General features: G+C 32.0%; 1 protein-coding gene across 2 annotated transcripts; it reads right to left on the reverse strand.

Annotated features, from left to right (window-relative positions):
* Nucleotides 1-15,655: 15,655 nt before the first annotated feature.
* LOC105252439 lies at nucleotides 15,656-22,213 on the reverse strand. Of its 2 annotated transcripts, none has more exons than XM_011259800.3 (6): nucleotides 21,731-22,213; nucleotides 19,041-19,391; nucleotides 18,751-18,971; nucleotides 18,438-18,578; nucleotides 16,789-18,239; nucleotides 15,656-16,563 (listed from the first exon to the last, which is right to left on the reverse strand). In XM_011259800.3, the coding sequence occupies exons 2-6, from the start codon at nucleotides 19,261-19,263 to the stop codon at nucleotides 16,191-16,193; spliced, it is 2,409 nt and encodes an 802-aa protein (XP_011258102.1). In that variant the 5' UTR covers nucleotides 19,264-19,391; nucleotides 21,731-22,213; the 3' UTR covers nucleotides 15,656-16,190. The 2 variants fall into 2 exon arrangements, with proteins under 2 accessions (XP_011258102.1, XP_011258095.1); XM_011259793.3 differs by lacking the exon at nucleotides 21,731-22,213 and adding an exon at nucleotides 19,753-20,307.
* Nucleotides 22,214-23,875: the final 1,662 nt, after the last annotated feature.

Consider the following 23,875-nt stretch of genomic DNA (forward strand, 5'->3'; position numbering starts at 1 on the left):
TAAAGTAAACACGATGAAGGGATTATATCTTGTAAGTCTAAATATTAAATAATAATTATTGTTGTAAAAATCGCAGTATCGAATGATTATTTATATTTTGTCCCTATATTTACATCATTTTCGATTAATTGTGTATTTATTACGAAAGATGAAGAAAATATAAAGATTAGGTCAAATGATATTTAATTCTAACTATTTATTGATGTCTTAATCTATTATAGAGAACTATTTGTAAAATAGGTATCGATGACGTGAAATATTTCACAAACAAATTCTCTTACCCTCTTTATTGTATAACCTGTTTTCAATTTTCAATCGCGGTAATCAATGGATTGCGAATTTGAAAAAATTTCATTCATTGCTATAACTGTTCATGTCGCTAATTAATTTGAATGTTAATAAATTTGTTTAAAAATTTTATATAAATTATTTTCCTTATCTAAATTAGTAATCATGTTTTAGTAAAAAAATTACAATATACAAGCGTTTCTTACCATACTAATTCCTTATTACTCGAGAGCATGCCGTAACGGAATGACTGACAAAGCGGCACCGCTATAGCCGTGCTAGATGTCATTATAGTTTATATTGCCAAAATCAAACATCTCTATTACCGATAATTCGTTACCGAAAACTATTTTATTACTATTAAAATATTATATTAACGAAAAAATAACAAATATAAATATGAAAGTTTTAATTATTATTATAAGATTAATTATTAACAAAACAATTCACACAGCTTTTTTTATGCTAAATTATTTGGCTTCTATAAATGCGATTGTGTTTTACTTCCGTTCTACTCACAATCTCAAATATATTTACTAGATTAGCAAGTAGAAGATAAAAGTACACGGTATGAAATATATTTGTGATCATATAATAAAAATATTAAAATAAATATAATTATTGTCCGTGAAAGCAATATCAATAGATAATTGATAATTCATATTTCGATATTGCGATTAAGAATTAAAGCATTCAAATTTCGAAATATTATTGATCTATATTAATTCACTATATATCGATTATGTGAGGGAGAAAAGGTATGAATAGATAGCAAGGAATATAGCGAGATGATCAGAGAGAAGAGGAATATCGGACGAAACAAAGGTAAGTCTTTACCGGGGGTTTATGTAAGGTGAATTGTCCAATAAACCAGGTAATGAGTGAGTGCAAGGAGAAAGAGTACGGCGTATACGGGGTTATGTGGCGCAATGATTAGGGGGTATAAGGATTCTAGTAGGAAATATAGTAAAGTTTAGGTTCCAGTACGAAGTTGAGATAGGGGTTAGGTAAAAAATAGAAGATACAAAAAGGCGGATTCTACCGGGACTGGACACGATGATCAAACTACTCGAGAGCGTCGCGACGGTAAGTGTGCAAACGCAACAGGAGATAGCGACGCAAAGCGGTTCTGAGATGAAAATAGACAGGCTTACGTCAAGGTAAGGCAGAATCAAGAAATGGAGAGTGAAGAATGACAGCGGAAATGTGTTTTATTATTTAATTTTTTATCTTCATTCGTAATATTATTATCGAAATATTTATTATGATTAGAAGGATGGTTACTTACTAGTCAAACAATTTCCCCGACCAGTCTTTTGTTATGCTAATATTTGCATCTATAATTTGATTGTTTTATACTTTGCGTTTTCTCAGCATTCTAAATTATATTTTAAATTATCAAGTAGAACGATAACAGTAACACGAGATGGAATATATTGTGCATTTCTAAATATTAAAAGTAATAATTATTGTTCGTAAAAATCCGCAATTATGGAAGTGATTATTTGATGCCCTATTAAAATTTTAAATCCCGTATAATTTCATCGATTTTCGATTATAATGCGTACTATAGAAAAGATTGAGAAACCTTAAAGCACGGCAATCAAACATATATTGATTTTAATATTATATTCTAATATTTATAGAGAAATATTGTAATAAGTATCGATGATGAAAAATATCACAACTATCATTATCTTTTTTCTCTTTATTTGTATATGGTTAAATTTTATAGCGGTAAACAATGATGTGCGATGTTGATAAAGATTTATCGTTGTGTATACTGTTTCATGTCGCTAATTAATTTTTAATTAATTAACTTTTTATATTTAAAATTCTATAGTTAAATTATTGTTCCATACTAATGTAACATGTTTAGTAAAAAATTATAATATACAAAAGTTTCTTACCCACTGCTTTATTACTCGAGAGTCACCGTACGAATGATAGACCAAAGGCGCATCGTATAGGCGCGATTTACTGTTTATATTCTTATAAATTTGCCAAATCAAACATCGTGTATCGATAATCGTTACAGAAATATTTTATATTTATAAATATACATTACGTAAAATATTAAATTATAAAATATTTAATTTATTGATTGAAGATTGAATTATATAACAACAATTCACACAGTTTTTGTTATGCTATTATTTGCTTCGTATTAAATCGATGTTTTTACTGCGCGTTCCTCACTATTCCAAATTATATTTAGATTATCAATTAGAACGATAAATAACGGATAAATATATTTGGATTCTAAATATAAAATAATAATTATGTTGCTGTAAAAATCCGCAATTATCAAATGATTATTTAATATTTTTAAATCCCTATAATTTCATCATCTTCGATTATAATTGGTGTATTTAGATTAACAAAGACTTGCGAGAAAATTTTAAAGCATTAGTCCAAAATATATTTTAATTCAATAATATATTGCTAATATTATAAAGAATTATTATAAAAAGGGATCGATGATTCGAAATATCACAACAAAATCTTTTCACCCTCTTTTATGTATAACTTGTTTCAATTTTCAATCGCGGTAATCAATGATTGCGATTTGATAAAAATTTATCATTACTATACTGTTTCATGTCGCTAATTAATTTTAATTAATTAATTTTTATTAAAATTTATATTAAATTATATTTCCATGCTAATTGTAATCATGTTTAGTAAAAAAATTACAATATACAAAGCGTTTCTTACCACTACTTTATTACTCGAGAGTCACCGTACGAATGATGACAAAGCGGCACCGTATAGCGCGCTACTGTTTATATTTTATATTGCCAAAATCAAACATCGTATTATCAATAATTCGTTACCGAAATATTTTATATATTATAAAATATAAATTAACGTAAAATATTAAATTATGAAAGTATTTAATTTATTGATTAAAATTAATTATTTATCAAACAATTCACGCAGTCTTTTGTTATGCTAATTATTTGCATCTATAATTCGATTGTTTTACTTCGCGTTCTCTCACATCTCAAATTATATTTAAATTATCAAGTAGAATGATAAAGTAAACGGATGAAATATATTTGTGATTCTAAATATTAAAATAATAATTATTGTCCGTAGAAATCGCAATTATCAAAGTAATTATTTAATATTTTGAATCCTTATAATTTCATCGATTTTCGATTAAATTGTGTATTTAGAAAGATTGAGAAAACTTAAAGCATCGAATCGAAATATATTTAATCTAATATTATATTCTAATATTATAGAGAAATATTGTAATAAGTATCGATGATCGAAATATCAAAATGTAATCTTTTATCCTTTTTTATGTATAATTTGTTTCAATTTTTAATCGCAGTAATGAATGATTGCAATGATAAAGATTTATCGTTGCTATACTGTTTCATGTGGCTAATTAATTTTTAGTTAATTAATTTTTATTAAAATTTATAGTAAATTATGTTTCCATACTAATTGTAATCATGTTTAGTAAAAAAATTATAATATACAAAACGATTCTTACCACTACTTTATTACTCGAGAGTCACTGTACGAATGATGACAAAGCGGCACCGTATAGCGCGCTACTGTTTATATTTTATATTGCCAAACTCAAACATCGTGTTCGATAATTCGTTACGGAAATGTTTTATATATTATAAAATATACATTAACGTCAAATATTAATTTATGAAAATATTTAATTTATTGATTAAAATTAATTATTTATCAAACAATTCACGCAGTCTTTTGTTATGCTAATTATTTGCATCTATAATTCGATTGTTTTACTTTGCGTTTTCTCACATTCTAAATTATATTTAAATTTTCAAGTAGAACGATAAAGTAACACGGATGGAATATATTTGTGATTCTAAATATTAAAATAATAATTATTGTTCGTAAAAATCGCAATTATGGAAGTGATTATTTGAATCCCTATAAATTTTAAATCCCTATAATTTCATCGATTTTCGATTAAATTGTGTACTTAGAAAGATTGAGAAAACTTAAAGCATTGAATCGATATATATTTAATTTTAATATTATATTCTAATATTATAGAGAAATATTGTAATAAGTATCGATGATTGAAATATCACAATCTTATATCATTATCTTTTATCCTCTTTTATGTATAACCTGTTTAAATTTTTAATTGCGGTAATAAATGATTGCGATTTGATAAAGAGTTATCGTTGTGATACTGTTTCATGTCGCTAATTAATTTTTAATTAATTAATTTTTATTAAAATTTATAGTAAATTATGTTTCCATACTAATTGTAATCATGTTTAGTAAAAAAATTATAATATACAAAGCGTTTCTTACCACTGCTTTATTACTCGAGAGTCACCGTACGAATGATAACAAAGCGGCATCGTATAGCGCATTACTGTTTATATTTTATATTGCCAAAATCAAACATCGTGTTATCGATAATTCGTTACAGAAATATTTTATATATTATAAAATATACATTAACGTAAAATATTAAATTATAAAAGTATTTAAATTATTGATTAAGATTAATTATTAACAAACAATTCACACAGTTTTTGTTATGCTAATTATTTGCTTCTATAAATCGATTGTTTTACTTCGCGTTCACTCACATCCCAAATTATATTTAGATTATCAAGTAGAACGATAAAATAACACGGATGAAATATATTTGCGATTCTAAATATTAAAATAATAATTATTGTTCGTAAAAATCGCAATTATCAAAGTGATTATTTAATATTTTAAATCCCTCTAATTTCATCGATTTTCGATTAAATTGTGTATTTAGATAGATTGAGAAAACTTAAAGCATTGAATCGATATATATTTAATTCTAATATTATATTCTAATATTATAGAGAAATATTGTAATAAGTATCGGTGATCGAATATCACAACATAATCTTTTATCCTCTTTTATGTATAACCTGTTTCAATCTTTAATCGCGGTAATAAATGATTTCGATTTGATAAAGATTTATCGTTGCTATACTGTTTCATGTCGCTAATTAATTTTTAGTTAATTAGTTTTTATTAAAATTTTTATTAAAATTTTTGCGATTAAAATAACATCAAACACAGTATCAATCGGATAAATGTAGTTAAATATATAATCAAAATTTTTATTATCAGACCAATTAAAAGTTATCCGATTTACGTCGTGTTTGATATCATTTTAATCGCAAGAATCTCAATAATTCATTAAAATTACTTTCAAATGGATAAAATAAAAAATAAGACTTTCTTTCTCGATTTCTAATCAGAGATCGAAGAAGGAGATAATTACTCCTTCTTTTGCCGGATAATTACCGGCAAATGTCCTGAAATGTTTATGCTTATTTAGTAACGTTCGATTTCACGATCGTTCATTAAATATTGAAGATAACTTTATTTTAACTGAAATAAAGCCAAATTACTACAAATTTCTATAAATTATATCTTATAATAAAGTATATAAATAATGTGTGTATATTTATTATATTACAAATTATTTAGCTAATTAATCATTTGGCTTTATATTAAGTTAAAGTAAAGTTTAAAAACAATATCTACAAACAAATTCTACGATGGATGAGCTATGAGCAATTAAAACATAAGCGCGTATTATAAGAATAAATTAGCATCAAAAATTGAAAAAATTGATAATTGTTAATGCGTGTTCTTTATTTAATAAATTAGGCAAAAAAAATCTTTACAAAAGATCTTTTCTTGATCTTTTCTTTTTTTAATTAATATTTCAATATATTTTTGCAATAGATGCAAAACATCTATTAATTTAATTTAATAATATAAACATCTATTAATTTAATTTAATAATATCTAATTAATTTAATTTAATTATTTAATATAATTTATTTAATTTAATCCATCCTAACTCATCCATTTTAAGGCAACGGATTTATCTATAATCTACATCTACATCTGCAATCTGTACACAGAAAAAAATATCATTCTACTGCCAAGAAAAGCGATTACTCAGTTTATTTTTCTTTTTTAAGTAATAGTTTTCTTCAACAAAGAATATCTTCTTGATATAATAATTCTTGATAATAGTCTTAAAATATACTTATCACAAGTATTAGAAAATCACATTATCATGTACTCAAAGGAAGAATTTATTGTAAAGTTATATCAAAGAAAAATCAAATTTATTTTATGTCAACTCTAATAAGCAAACCAAATTTTTGTTTTAATTTAATATTCTTACTAAAATACTGCACTTACTAAAATTTAGAATATATTCAATTAAATTTAATGCTTGTGGTAAACTTATGATATATTTGCGAATATACAAACTTGTGATATACTTAAAATAAATAATATTTTACTTGAATACAGTATACATTTTTCTCTGTGTACGAATCCGTTACCTTAAAGTTAAATAAAAATTTTTTTCACTCACCGGCACTGATGCGCAACAGCGGAGTTGTTGTTATCGAAGCTAGTTGTCTGTAACATACAAGTATAAAATTTATTTATGATAATGTTCACAAAATGCAATTAATATTTAAAACAATTTTTATCGTACGGAATATTTCCGATGTGTAAAATAATAAGCAGATAAACATGTATGGAAAAATTTTATAAATTTTTAAAACTGTTTTTTAAGAAAGTTTTATATAACTTTTATAAAAATCTTTCTCTCTAATTTTCTCTTTAATTTATTTAAATAATAAGATCGAATTATTATGCGTACAATTTATAACAATTGATATACAAATAATAAATATTCACCATCAGATTGCTCCGCCGATGCAAGATGCCTCTCCCAGGCCTCCTCCTCCTCTCATGTTGTTGACGCGCGATACTTTCAACGGCACTCCCGCATTCACAAGCGATATTTTTATATCGCTATTTTCGTTATTTTACGCGCGATACTAAACGGCACTCCCGCACTACTTTTGTACGATTAAAAATTTGGTCGCGCGATGTATATATTTAATATATATATACTTTCAATAACACTCCCGGTTTCGGTACGAGCGAAAATCCCATTTCATTTACGAGACTTAACTTCGAGCCAACAAGTCGGGAATGCAACGATACAACGAGCAAAGATTAGGCCCGAACCGGAAAGAAGACGAAACGATTGATGGAATAGAGGAAAATAAAGTTCACCAGCTCTTTTTCGCGCATAATTATCCTATCTCGTATCGAACTTGGACCCGCTAAGCACGATTTCAGGTGCTTCGCCCGGAATACGAAGTTTCCCGCAATGCAGGATATTGCTACACCATGCTGGGAGACGGCAAAAGAAGAGGATACCCACATTTTTTAAATGCTAATATTCAGCAATTTAAAAAATGGGGAGGCAATCCCTTTTACCGAAAATCATGCTTAGGGGAATCCACTCGACTCCTCGACAGGGTTAACACACGCAGTGCGTGTGGCTGTAGAGTAGACGAGCAAAGAGAAGGGACCCATTGACGACCATTCCGAGCAATCGATCGAGTTCTAACTAATTTGGGCCGAATCATTTGACGAAGCACGAAGCACGAAGCGCGAGTGTATAACAACGTGTGCAAACTCGAAACATCCCAGTTAGTTGGCATCGGAAGTAGAGACTCGTAACAATAAATGAAATTGGGATTTTATATGAAAAAGTCCAAAATTTCCGCGAAAACGCGATGACGCGAGAATACTACAACGCGAAAACGCGATGCGTTGACGAAGTGTTTGCCGTCCGCGACACGTTGACGGCACCGACGACGCGAAAGGGTACTTAGCTTTCTATTCAGGCACCTTGAGATTTATTATAAATTGAAAAATTTAACATAAACCTCAAGGCACCATCCAAGTACTAAGCCCTCCCACCGCGACAAGGTGTACCCCATGGGAGGGTTATATTATATTATATATAATTTTATATATAATATAATATATAATTAATATACTATATAAATTTAGAAATGATCTTCTTCCGTCGACAGACTTCCCGCCGAAAGAATTCAATAGGTGGTGAATATATCTAGGAGGATGGGACGCGGGGACGTAACAATATAATAAATAATGAATGTGATAAATAATTAAAATATTAATGACTTACATCATATCTTATTGATCCATCCATTTCCAAGACCTTCTTTTTTTCTTTTGTTTCACTTTGTCCTCGTGGCACTTCAATCCTCGTTGCATTCATTTGAATTCCTCGTTGCACTTACTCATTCACGAAAAATTTCTCGTTGCATTTGTAATTGTGTTTAGTGAAAGAATTTGATAATATATGAAACGTCTCACATCACTACTTCACTGCTCAAGAGCCACTGAGCGAATGATCGTAAGTTAAGGACAATACCGCGGTACTGTTTACATCGCCAAGATTTACTATGTAGAGAAAGAATTTGATAATATATGGAACGTCACTTTATTGTTCAAGGTTACTATGCGAATGATCGTAAGTCATAAACATTACCACGATATTGTTTACATCGCCAAGCCCGACTTATACTATATTACTGTTATAATTCATCGTTGAAATATTCTACGAATGATTGCCGATTAAAAAAATTTAAAGCATTTGGTTGAAATTTATTTATAATTCTAATAAGTATCATTAGAGAAATTATTATAATAAGTATCAATAATCGAAAGATCATAATAAAAAGTTAATAAATTAATTTCTTTATCCCTTTTATGTTCCCTTTTTCAATTTTTATTCGCAGTAATTAATGATTGCGATTCGATAAAGATTTATCGTTGCGATACACTTTCATAACGTTTACCATAAGTTAATTTATTTTTAATTATTATTAATTATATCAAATTATGTTTCGATACTAATCGTAATCGTGTTTAGAAAAAAAATTTGACAATATGCGAAGCGTTTTGCACCACTACTTTATCACTGGAGTGTCACCATGCGAATATAATAAAGCCATAACGTATTAACAATAGCGCGCTATTGTTTATATTGCCAAAGTCGAACACCATGTTATCGATAATTCGTTGCCGAAATATTTTACGTATTATAACATATACTGTTATGCATGAAAATATTAAATTGTAAAAGTTTTTCAATTTATAGATTAATTAAACGATTATTTATTAAACAATTAATTAACATACGAAGCATTTCCCATCGTTATTTTACTGTTCGAATGTCACCGAACAAATGAGCAAAACCGTAACGTACAAACAGTAACACGCTATTGTTTACGTCATCAAATCGAACATAATGTTATTGATAATTCGTTGTCGAAATATTTTATATACTATAAAACAATTTATTGATTAAAATTGATTACTTATTAAACAGTTTCACGAAGCCTTTCGTTATGCTAATTATTTGCATCTATAATTCGATTGTTTTACTTTGTGTTCTCTTATAATCCAAATTATATTTAGATTGTTAAGTAGAACGATAAAGTAGCACGCATAAAATATATCTGTGATTCTAAGTATTAAAATAATAATTATTGTCCGGAAAGATCGCAACGATCGAAGTGATGATTTAATATTTTGGATAATCATTCATTCGATTCTCGATTGAATTGCATATTGTTGTAATTGTATATTGTTTAATTAACAAGGATTGAGAAAATTTTAAGCATTGGTCGAAATATATTTAATTCTAATATTGTTAAAAAATATTATAATAATTATTAATTAATCGAAAGTTCGTAACATAATTAATTTTTTTATGGCCTTTTGTATCTCCTGTTCCAATTTTTAGCAGTAATAAATATTTGCAATTCAATAAAATTTTATCGTTGCGATAAAATACAGTTTTAAAGTTGTCGTTAATTAATTTTCAATTAATTAATTTTTATTAATATTTAAAGCAAATTATGTTTCGATACTAATTGTAATCGTGTTTAGTAAAATAATTAGTTTATACGAAGCGTTTCTCACCACTACTTTATTACTCGCGAGTCACCGTGCGAATGATGACAAAGTAATAACACAGCGCGCTACTGTTTATATTTTACATTGTCAAGTCGAACATCGTGTTATCGATAATTTATTGTTAAAATATTTTATATATTATAAAATATACCCTAACAGAATATTAAATTAATAAAGTATCTTAATTAATTGATTAAAATTGATTATTTATTAAACAATTTATTACGGAATCTTTCGTTATGTTAATTATTTGCATCTATAATTCGATTGTTTTATTTCGTGTTCTCTCACAATCCAAATTATATTTACATTATCAAGTAGAACGATAAGATAATACGGATGAAATATATCTGTTACTCTAAATATTAAAATAATAATTAATGTCCATAAAAACAACGATCGAAGCGATTATTTAATATTTTGGATTTCTATAATTTAATCGATTCTCGATTAAATTGTATATTGTTTAATTAACAAGGATTGAGAAAATTTAAAGCATTGTTTGAAATATATTTAATTTCCATACTGGTAAAGAAATATTATAATTAACAGCAATGATCGAAAGATCATTACATAATTAATTCTCTTATCCTTTTTTATATATCCCTTGTTTCAATTTTTAATCGTGGTAATGAAGCATTACAATTCGATAAAGATTTATGGTTGCGATACTGTTTCATATTGTTAATTAATTTTTATTAATATTTAAAGCAAATTATGTTTCGATACTAATCGTAATCGTGTTTAGTAAGAAAATTATAATATTCGAAGCGTTTCTCACTACTTTATTATTCAAATGTATTTAAAATTATTATTTTTTCATATAACAGCTAAAAAATAACAGCTAAAATAATTATTAATTCGATAATATACAAAATATTTCGTATCACTATCTTTGCTCAAATATCACTGTGCGAATAATAATCGTGGCACGTATACATTAGCGCCCTATTGTTTACGTCGCCAAAATGTTATTGTCCGTTCGTCATCGAAATATTTTACGTACTTTAACATACTTATATTCAATTAGATTCAATTGTTTTAGTGTGTGTTTTCACAATTCGAATTATATTTCAATGATTGAAAAATAAAACGATCAAACGTCGCAGATATATTATATTCAACTCTATCAATATCTATAAATATTAAAGAAATAATTTGCTTTGAAATAATGTGCTCGTAAAAATCGATTTCATATCGAAATAATAATTTATTATTTTAGATTTCTTTACTATAATTCTTAGTTGATTAAATGAATAAATTATGAAATATACGATTCGAGAATTTTCGTCGCGGTATATATAAATATTAATTATGTGTTATTTATAAAAATTAATTAATCATATTATTATAATAAATAATTTTCCGATGTTGATCGCGATCGTATCTATAGAAAAGAAATTTAACGGCGTATCATTATATTACATATTAGAAAATATTAGACAATAGAATATGAAACTATACAAATCGTTTCATAATCGACATGCAGATATAACAAAATACTATCTGCATTTGATGATTTATATAATTTCATGTGTTATTGTCCAATATTTTCTAACGTGTAATATTAATGTCACGTTGAAGGCGGATTAAAATGTGAACTCGAAACGTTCGTGTTTATTGCATGTATTGTAACGAGTAATTTGAAATATACTAATAATTTGAAATATATTAATAATTAAAAGAAAGAGAGGTTTTTTCTTGTGCTCCAATTATTACGCCTTTTACTGGCTCTTAGTTATCAATTGTTTAATTAATTTTTAATTATTATTATTTAAGCCAATTTTTTATTTTAATTTTAATATTTATAGTATTTAATATTTAGAAATAAATTAGAATATTTTTTGTGTTATCATTTATTTTCAATGATGAATTGTTGCGATAAAACTGTAATATTAAATTTACGTAGTAATGGCGATGGTGATGATGGATGATGTGTGATTAATATATAATAAAATCGGGTAAAATATTTTATTAACTAATTATACTTGATAGAAAGAGAGAGAGTACACCCAAAATTTATTTATATTAGAAGTTTATTTAATATATACAAACGTTTTGCGTTAGAACATTTGTGCTATTGACATTTCGTGCACGTAGTATGGAACACAACCCGAAAGTGTGTTATCCATTAAGAACATTTGTAGATATTGGCTTCGTAGTTCATGTTCATGTTTATAGAAGATGCATCGCTTTCAGGGATCACCTAGAAGCGGACCATGACATCTCTCGTTTTTCTCTCTGATACATATAATTCTACACTGCCATCGACGAGAAAGTACTTGCAGATGGTAACATTAAACAAAGTTTGATATCCAACAATAGGATGAACATTGGCGGACTTTTCTCACTAATTTTAATTAAATCATGAGTTCAAATACGTATAATAATGAATTTTCCAATAATCTTATATTAATTCATTTTATAAAATATTTATTTTTATTAGTTGAAACGTGTATAGCTAAAATTATAATAAATTAAATAAGAATTTTTATAAATAAATATATATATATATATATAGAAATTTAGAATTATACATGTTTAAAAATAAGTTTAATTAATATTAAAACTCATTCTAAATTTAAATATTAATCTTGGAAAAAATCGGGAAATTGTTAATAAAATTACAGATGAAATACATATACAACATGTTCTTAATGATTTAATTATATTTAATAAATAACTCATTAGAAAATTAAACATTTAACTCACTAAAAAGTATTGAAATATAATAATAATAAATTAGAATATTATCGCCGAGATAATTACATTACAATAAATGTCGCAAAATATAAGTTTAATAACAGGTGATCTGTATTTCAATTTATTTAATTAAAATATACAGATTTTATAAATGCACGTGGCGCACGCGCATAATCACACATTTGTTCAAAAAATCTCATTTGTTCAAGAAATTTATCATTCAGAAATCTGGTCTGCATGCGATTTTCTTTTAACTTGAGATAAATTGTTATAACATTATTCGCTAACACTTTCGCCTCACCTCATTTGCGCCATAAATTTCTTTGCATATTTTCTTAAAAAATACTTGATATCACTATCTCCACAATGTAACAAATGATAAATCTACGAGTACAGAAAGTAGATTTCGATCTTTACTTAGACTGTTTCTTGCGTAACTTGTCAATAGACGATGAACGCTATTTATTGAGATTGCGTCTCTCTTTCTTCTTTTTATCATTATTTTTTTCTCATTTGCAAGCACAATCATCTAAAATTGATCTACACCTATATCTATAATATATCTATAATATATATATATACTCATAATATATGTACATCTATTAATTTTATATTTACATGTATTATGAAATTTATGGGCATGTATATGCGCCAAAGAAGAAAATATACTTAAAATAGATATTCACCATTAGTTGCACTAACAGTTTCGTTATATCTTTCACCTTGTCTCTGTCTCTATAATTTGTTCCTCTGCCCTTCAATTTATTTCAAAAAAAGAACTTTCTTTTGTGCACGAATAAAATTTTTTTATACTTGTAAGTGGTAACTATTATAGGCACATGTTAATTCTTTTTCTCTCTCTTTTTGTCTTTGATATAGATTACAATTTACACTACGCATTCTATAAATAGTATTTTTCCTTACATAGTTCGAAACGATATATTTTAAATATGTATTATCTGCACAAACTTATCTACAAAAAATTGAATTAGCTTTGAAAGCCAATTAAATAATCGATATTGATAAATATGCACACACACAGCCACACACACACACACATACATACATACATATATATATATATATATATATATATATATATATATATTTGTATTTTATCAATTTAATTCAATCTCATTCTGTCATATTTTTCCCTTTTTTTCTTTTCTTTAAAAATGTATAAATCCTAAAAACTTTCTACATTCAAAACTTAAATGTATTTTTTTTCATTTATTATAATTCTTGTCACAAATTATTTTGTATATATTATTTCTTCAATATGTGAAAGTATAATTCAGATAAGACAGGAAATATAATATATATTCGTATATAAACCAACATTAAATAATGGATTTTTATTATCAATAAAATATAAAGAAATACGAAATGCAAAGTTGTAACAAGCGTTACGTAATTTTTTTACACATCACTAATTTCTTTATAATAAATGACAGAAAAATCAAATGATATTTATCCTGAATTACCTTCTTTCTTATTTTTTGTGAACATTTTGCGCAAGATAAAATAATAATAAAAGGCTGATTGAAAAGAAGATTGTACATTATTATTATATATACATAAAATTCTGATATATTAATGTATTTATAAGTTCTGTGTCTTTCCCCTGGGTAACTTAATCATTGTTAGATCACTAGTATGATGGTATTTGTTTACATTTAAAACATAATTTTTAAAACATAATTGTTGTACAATGTACTGAATGTACTAAAAAAACTTGATTTCCCTTAGTCATCTTATTCATTCTTTATATATTTCTTTTAATTTGTAATAGAGATCTTTGTATCGCACATAAACAGGTGTTTGATACTTCATACAGAATGGTCTCTATTCAAAATTGTGTTCAAAATGCAATATAATTTCAACATGTTGATCCGCAAAAAAATTTCTTTCATATATCAATTAATTCTTCAAAATATTTTTTTATCTGTAAATGTATATATCGGCATGTCTTTTCACAAATAATTAAGAACTGCTAATTAGATATTTTACACAATTTTTATTATAATTGTATTTCCAATTATTCAGTGACCACTCTGTATTCGGCCAAGGCAGATCAGTATATGATTATATAATCTACATACTAGAAAACAGTTTAATGCTTAATTACATTCTAAGTATGGTGCTCTTGACTTAATCGCATAGGAATTCTTTTCGCCATCAAAGACTATGATCATTAAAAGGAATTAATTGGGGAGAAAAAACTATTTCTATAAATACACGTGTATGTATAGCTATGGGCCGCATTCATACTCCATATTTAGCGTTAGTTAGCGGTTAATGTGGCCGTTTCATTCTTTAATGTAACGATCATAAACAATAGTTATCACTGAAAATGCGCAAATGAATGTGCATATGGGATATGCATACAAGCCCGTGTCTTTATTTGCATCCTTCTTATTGTCAAGCTACTTTATGCAGATATCTATATTATACTTTCATATTTTGTCCTACAGCAATATTTAGTAAGTTCATCAAATATCAGAAAGTATAAGAAAAAACAGGGTCCATATTTTTATATAATAAATTTCATTTCTGTAGAATATATGACTTACAATAACATCTGATAACTGTGTATTTTTTTAGATATCATTTATTTAACTTAAACACAAAAAAATTGAAAATTTGCATTTAATATTCATTAAAAAAATAAGAATGTAATTTGCTTTTAAAAATTGCAAAAGTACGTCTTTTTTTGTAAGCTATACAAAAAATTCTGAATACCATCTCAAGAGACTAGTTCAATCTATTATGTAATTCATTTAAAATATATATATTTTTTATAAAAGGAATAATGATATTTCATAAACAATGGGAGAGCACAGCAATTTATTTCCAATAGGATATCTAATGTTTTATAAAAGAAAGTAGATACGAATGTGAAAGAGCTCACAAAAAAGAACAGGAAAGAACAGAAATCATTTCAGTAACAATAAAAATAATACATAATGGTAATAAATGATAAAACAATAGTTGTGTCACGAAGAAATATGAGAATTTGCATATAGCATAATAAATTTTAAAATGTACCTAAATAATTGTACACAAATAATTATTTTACACCTGATTTAATTCTACGTGTGTTCTATGTATGTAAGAACAAAATATTAACATTAATTATAAAGCTCAAGCCCCCTCCAATCATGGTAAATATATTGAAAGAGAAAAAGCATGCAAAACTTCAAAAATAAAAGTGAAGAAGTTTTGAAGAGAGACATATATGTACGCAAAAATTAAATTTTATATCATAATAACATAATTTGCAATTAAAGAAAATAAGGGTAAGAATGCATCATACCCTAAAAATTATCTAATTCGCATAAAAGAAAACTATAAACGTTACTTTACTTTCCAAGACGTTTAATGCGAGATCGCGTGCTCAATGATCGAGCACTGGGATTGTATGGTGATTTGACCCTCTTAGCTATACCAGAAGTGGAACTTGTGGTCGACGGATTAATGGTCGCGCAAGTACTCACACTTCCATTGTTACTATTCGCTTGTTTAAGTTTATTGGATGACAACGAGGAAGACCTGACCCTACTAGATTGTAACGATCCACCATTTGCAGACTGCTTCAACTTGTTCGGTAAGGGTAATCGATTTTGCTTTACCACTCCATACTGGTGAACCAACTGTGCAGATATCGTGTTACCTACGATATCTACATTACGCGAACGTAGTGTTTTTACAGGTGTTGCTGCCATTGTATCTGATCTATATAAAATAGAAAGTAGCAATGTCTGATATAAGTTTATTAAACATATTTATGAAATATATCTATCTCTAACGATCTGTCTCACTTAATTGCAATTATTATATAATCTTCAATATGAAATAATGAACAATACAATATTTATGACAGTTTTATAAAATTGCTTGACTTTATTTAAATATACGCAAAAATGTTTGAAACAAAAAAGCATAATTAGTTGAACCAACCTTAACCATCGCTGTGGCATCGTTGTATCTGTAGGGCCGATGATTGATACTGTCCTATTTAATGTCCTTCTGTCGTTACAATTGTTCGCTCGATTGCTCCTACCTTGATCCCAATCCCGTAGAAAACTACCTCTCAGTTGTTGTAGTTTCGAACCGTTGATGGATGGCCTTCTAATAGTTTTAACAGGTGTGGCCTTCTTTGCTAAATTTCTACGTTGAAACGACGAAGAAAGTGTCGTCGTGTTCAATGATAATGTTGAATCCGGTCGTCCGTCCGATGTGGGCCAACTTAATCGACCACTCGCATTTTCCATCGTTTGATTGGCCGGATCGTTCTCGTCTGTAGGATTCTGCCGTCGGTCCTCGGAACGTGTCCTCCTCTTTGCACACGGTTCTTGTTGCGTGCATTCATTTTCAACTCCAGTCGACGCGACTGATACTTGCGTGATCGTACTGTGCCTGCGTTTGCAACTAGTATCTGCTTTTAGTTTTGATGTATTCTTCGTTGTCTCATCCACTGACGCATTTCCCGCAACGGATGATTTCGATACTCTACTGTATCGTGATTTTACACTCACATAAGTTTTTGGGTCCGGAGTCGGCATGAAAACATTCTGAGTCTGTGAGGAGTTTAAACTGTGCCGACGCTTTATCGTTCTAACGTCCGTCCTCGCGGCGGGAAATAAAGAGTGCTGTTGCTTGTGCCTCGATCCGTTCAATACATTATTTCTCACTTCGCCGTTATCGAAACTTTTGCTTTTAACAGGAACAATACCTCCACTTCGGCGTAATCTGCTTAAAAGAGGAGCGGGTTGGATTGCCTCCTCTTTTGTATCAGAAAATGTATTTTGTCGCGTCACGTTAGATACTCCACAAGCTTCGTCTACAAGTTCCTTAAGTTCAGGCTTATTCGATTTTAAATTTGATTGAATCGGAATTTGCGTGTTATCAATTTTCGCCTTCTCGTTTTCGTGCTGTTCAACTATTTGCTTTTTTTCGTTTTCGAAATTTTCTAATTTATCAAGAATAGTTTTATCCGCTATCTTATTTTCCGCTTCTCCAATTTCTTCTGGCATTTGGCTAGAGGAGATTTCGGCAACCTGGATACTCTCGCCGATATCAGCAGTCTCGATATTTTTGTCCTTCATAGTGTCTTGTAATTCTGAGGAGACATCAATCTCTGGTGAAGTTGATTCTTCAGAAAGCGAAACTGTCTGCGGTTGCAACATCGGATCGACGACTTCCTCACTTCCATTTGACGAGTCCGGTTGTTTGGCATCAATGTCAGGATTCGTAGAAATGTCAAGATTTGTGGAAATGCTTGGCGGTAATATTGGCATGCACGGTGATATTATTTTCGAATTGGCTTTCTCGATGTTTTCGGGTATCATCGTTGTAGTTGCATGTGTTCCATGATGTATAACGCGATCCTTCTTTTGATTAAACAATACCTTTAATAAAACAAAACAAATGTTATAACTAAAGTATTAACAATTTTATAAATAATATTCTGCACATATTTGTTTTACTCCAAGTTTAATAAAGTAAAAACATTTAATTTTAATTCTATCATAAAGTTTTCATACATGTATCATAAGATGTAAATTATTTTCAAAATACTAAAAAAATTTATATATATATATATATACCTCACTACGACATGGTCCTGATGGATCTAACATTAATGTTACAACACTAGTGTTATCTGCCCGTAATCTAGTTGATGACCACCTCTCTAATGCACGATCCACAAGACTTTTTGAAGGATTTATCCACATTTGTAAATCAGCCTGTCGAAAAAAATTTGTTTATATCAATTATCAATATAATTTCTTATTATATATATTATCCATATAATTTCTTATTATATATCAATATAATTTTTTATAACATTTAATATATATTAATATATTTTGACATTTTATAACTGTATAAAATTAATAATATAATAAAAAAACCTACACCATTGCCAGTCTGCTGAGATGCTATTAAATGTTTCTCATTGTGCCTGTCGGTGGCTTGAACAATTGCTACCGCAGCTTGTGGCGATAACATATTCCACAAGCCATCGGTACCAAAAATGAGACAGCGATGTGATTTGACATCAACTGGAATAACTTTGACATCTGGTTCGGGAGAGACGACAAAAGTGTTTAATTCAGAATTATAACTCCATAAATCACCTAAAACAAATTTTTCATTCTTTGACATCGGCCCGAAATACTTATTGAACAGATGCTCCATATACTTACCCAAAGATCTGGCTACCGCGAGAAATGGGATTTCGTCCATGTGAGTAGATCTTCGAACTGGACCTTTATGTCCTATACGAGGTCGATTCCATACAACTCTTGGGACGCCGGATTTACTAACTACTTTTCCTCCCGACTCTTGTATCCGTGTCATTTCTGGCCCGCTCTCCGGTTTGTGATCTTTCGTCAAAGCTTTCGCTCGCCATTGAGGATCACCCTCCATCTGATAGCCTAGTATAATAGCGGAATCTCCCACGTGGCCTATGTAAATCTTGCCTTTCCGTATGAATGCTATGCTGGCAGTTGTCCCAGCCGTGGACGGCAATCCGGATGCGGTTCTTGGCCATTTATCTATTTGAAAAAAAAAAAAACACCAGGTCAAGATACTACACAAAGAGTTACATTTCTAGCGATCAAGGTCGCCGAGAACGCGGGATATCGGTCACGCGCGCGCGCGATGAGGCAAACGCAAGAGGACGTCGCATCATTTATCCCACCGCTCCTCGAAACTCAAATTTCCAGGTTAGCTCAAGAGGTTACATAACCTAAACCCCTAACCTAATCAGGCCTAGTCGCGATGGTGGGGGGGGGGGGAAATACGCGGGACGATGACAGAAATCGTCGACGGAGCCGTCGTCGCGGGTGACCCCGTCGACGGCTCCGAAAGGTCGTTTCGCGCGCGCGTAAACGTCAACGAAAACAATCTCCGTACCGAGCTCCCGCCACATCGCGTAATGCGTGTTCATGTATCCGTCCCTGATCGCCCGCAGCACGTCCTCGTCCCGATCGCTCCAAAAGTTCTTCTGCTTCACGATGCTGTCCATGAGATGTTCCTTGGCGAAGGTCGCGGCCTCCCCGCCACCGTGGCCATCGAATATCCCGAAGAACGCGTACTCGAGATCCTTGTCGTCCGGTGTCGGCTGGAACGCCACGCAGAACATGTCCTCCATGTATTTGCGCCCGCCCTGATTACAGTGGCCGGTCACCCGCAGATTAACACCGATACTGAGCGGCATGACGACGACCCGGAGGAACGATCCAACGCACAATAAACGACGAACGAGACGTCGCCGAGATACACGTACGCAGACTCTACAGTCTCGCGTACGACGTTACCGTGTAACCCGAACACCCTCTCTCACTGGCGCGTACGTACAACAAACACCGAACGGAAGCCTCGCATTTACTGGGCAGGTCCGCGCGCGCCGCACGGTCCGTGAGAGCGGGGAACGGTGACGTTGCGGTCGACGACGAGGGCGGCGCGTGGAGAGGGGGGCGACTCGAGCCGCCGAGGGACGCGCGAGGGGAGTCTCCTTTCCCCCTTCCCCGCCCGGCCGACCTCGCGCGCGCGGACGCGCGTCCCCCCTCCCCGCGTCCCCCATCCCCACTCGTCGAGTGCGATTTCACCGATACGAGCGCGGCTGACGTTTCTTTCGGAGGATCGGAAGATTTTGGAATGCACGCGCGTGTTTTCGAACACGGCGATCGCGATCTGTCATTACCAAGTGATCTCCGCCCCGCGCCTCTTATCGCGGGCGAGAGGGAATCGCGTTTGTAAGGAAACAATCGGGCATCGGGTTGGCGAAGGATAAGCGTAATAGCGCTCGGTTTTAAAAGCGTTTCGTCGCGGAGCCTTGAAAGGGATGTTGATCGAGGGTAAATCGAAAGCGCGAGATGCGGATGCCTTAGGCCTCTCTCGAGCCCGTGTCAACGATATGTACACTTCCAGTTTGCTTTCTCATTACGTCCAATTACTCGGTTGCCACGTGCTTCCTCCCCCCACTAGCGAGACCTCTAATTGGTCGCAGTAAGACAGCGAGTTAGAAATGCGCTCTGCACCGAAGATAAATAAGGAGATAAGAGCGCGTTTCTGAAGTTTGTGAAGTTCGCGGACGTTAGACTTCGTTTACAACGATGTATATAAAGGGACGACGCGGGCGGAATTTATTTTGACGTTTCGAAAAGCACGTGTACGTGACAAACACGAGGTATCTCGAGAGACAAACTTTTCCTTCTTTTTTTTTTTTTATACTCGCGTTAAATAACGACAAAATTTTGAAAATGAGAGGCGCGTAAAAGGAAAAATAAAGTTCGCAATATTTATAACGTCGCTAATCTCTGTTCGAGAGAACCGACGTGTATATAAATTGTCGATTTGTTTCAAGGAGAAAACGCGGAATAATTTATCTCGCTCGAAATCGATTTACCCGCGATAATTGTTTATCTACCGATTAAGCGTGGCTTCTCATCTTTATTTCGAATCATCGTCGAGGCGCGTCGCCCCTCGAGGGGACCCTCTCACCTATCGATAAGTTCAAATTCATTTTTTTCCCTCATTTATCCGACTCGTTGGATTCTCCCGCGACTCGATTTTCGGATGAAAACTCGCGTTGGAAAACAAACGTGTCGGGAAATATCAAAACCTAAAGACTTCAAGATAATAATTTGCACTCTCTACATTCATCTTTCCTTCTTTTCCACATACTTGTGCATAAACATAAATTCGCTTTTTTTAGAAACAAGAGCACCAAGTGGGTCGACCTTTTACCTTTTTTTATCGTTTAAAGGGGAAGAGGGAAATTAGAATCGGCGCTTAAGAGCCGCGTTCGAAGCCTGGAGAAAAACGGAGCGTTTTACTAAGATTTTCAAAAGGGTCCCCACGGGCGGCAGCTCTCCTCCAGTAACATTACCTTGGTTATGTTACGGCTGTGACCAGCCGGCGGCGGGCCTCCCCTGTCCCCGTCGTCGCGTCGCACCTTCGGCAACATCCCCACCGCTGCGGAAACTTTTCTCCGCGTTCCTCCCTCCGCGCGCACTCGCCAGTCGACAAACTCTACCCCTCCCTCCTCACCGCTCCTTCCTTCTCTCGTCGCCCCACGTCAAGCCACCGCGCCCCCTTCCCGCCATCCCCCCTCGTCGACGCGGTGGCCTGTCAGATGTCGGTGCTATTCATGCCGCGCATCTCCGCTCACGCAGTCGCGCTACGTTGCCGCATTTCCTCTTGCCCTCTGCCGCTGTTGCCGCGAGCAGCAACCTGATTTCTTGTCCAGCTCAGCCGATTGCGACCGGGAATGACGCATCTGGAAAAATTGTCCAGAGTCGCGCGATTCGAAATCGCACCGATATTTTATACACGATGCGTCTCGAATTAAGCATCCGAATTAAGATTTGATATTTTTTATCGCGCGAAATACATCGTATACTGATGTTTGTATATGTGTATATATATATATATATATATATATATATTATATATTATATATATATATATATATATGTTTGTCGCAGGTTTACGCGGCCCTTCGGTTTTCAACGGTACTTGGCGCGGTTGCGAAGGGAATGGGACAGAAATTTCAGCGCAACGGCGACCTCATTGACGACTGGGGACCGGCGCGTAAAAAGCCCAGGAAAGACGAGAGCCGGAGATGAAAAGAGCCGCGTCGTTTCGCCTCGCGGTTATCTCCACGCCGAGCGAGCAAAACACGGGGGCACGTGTTTGAACTTGTTCGATCGCAAGACGACGAGAGGCAGACGTGGCAACGTCGCCGTTCAAAATAGCTCTCACCAGCTGGCGACTTTCGCCCGACCTACGAGCGGACTAAAGTCCGCGGAAGTATCGGCGAGCCGATACTCTCGAGGGAATCCGGATTCCGCCGATCCGCGAAGCGGACTTCGATCTCGGCGGCTGGAGATTGCGCATCCGGAAAAATCTATGCTCCGTATGCTCGATTGAAGTTGACGCACGACGACCTACGTCGTCGAGATGTGTCATCGATTGCGTCACCTTCTCGAAAATGGTCGCCGCTATCCGTTCCGCGAACAGTCATGTCTGCTACTTGAGGCTGCGAGTAAGAGTTCGGTCGTGACGGAGAAAGAACTGAAAAGGAAAATGAAACGATATAATTAATTCGAAAGAAGAATGCCTTTTTTCAGATTCTCGTATAGAGACGAGTTTAGATTAGCTCCGAAGCGCAAATCGATACTCCGAAGGCCCGTTTATTTGATTTCCCGCAATAAACGATGCCGGCACCGCCATCTATGCTTTGTCGATGAAGTTGTGAAGAAAGGATTCTGCAGCACTGTACAGTGGAGTGCGTGAAGTTAGCTCCCCTTTATTTGAAAAAATAATTATAATAAAATATATTGTAAAAAAATAATAATTATAATTATAATTATTTTATAATAATTATAATTATAATTATAATTTTGAAACTTGTTCCAGATTGTTTTAGGTATGTACCACATTGTTCCAATGTATTGTTATTTTATTCAAACCAGTTCTTTAATAAAACGAAAAAAATTTTTTTTTGGTGGCCCCCCATTTTTCTCAAATCAAACATTTTTTTATCGCTATAGATATCGCTTTGGAACAATGTGATACATATCTAGAACAATCTGGAACAAGGTTTAAAATTATAATTTTCAAAAAAAGGAGGGCTAACTTCACACACTCTGTACAATGTGGCTTATTTCCCGAGCATATATTTTTAGAAGTTAATTCTTAAAATTAGCGTGAATTATGTCACTATTCTAGACTTTATTCGCATTATTCTTTAATTTAATTTTAATAACTCGTAATCGCGTGACGATTGAATGAACGCGATTATAATATAGATCAAATTATAACCAATTTCCAATTGTTCAATTTCTCTCATTGATTCAAAGATTTGCTCAAGGCGCGCGAAATTAGATCGCTCGAAAACTTCAACAATGCTGTTATAATCTCGATGGAATTAGATTTCAGTATGATAGACGCGTACAAAAACGACTTGCATGTTTATTCATGACAACACGATTCGCGGAAACATACTCGCGATGATTGCCAACGAAATGTT

Source organism: Camponotus floridanus, unplaced genomic scaffold, assembly GCF_003227725.1.
Source record: "Camponotus floridanus strain SB8 unplaced genomic scaffold, Cflo_v7.5 scaffold157, whole genome shotgun sequence".
NCBI classification, from domain to species: domain Eukaryota; kingdom Metazoa; phylum Arthropoda; class Insecta; order Hymenoptera; family Formicidae; genus Camponotus; species Camponotus floridanus.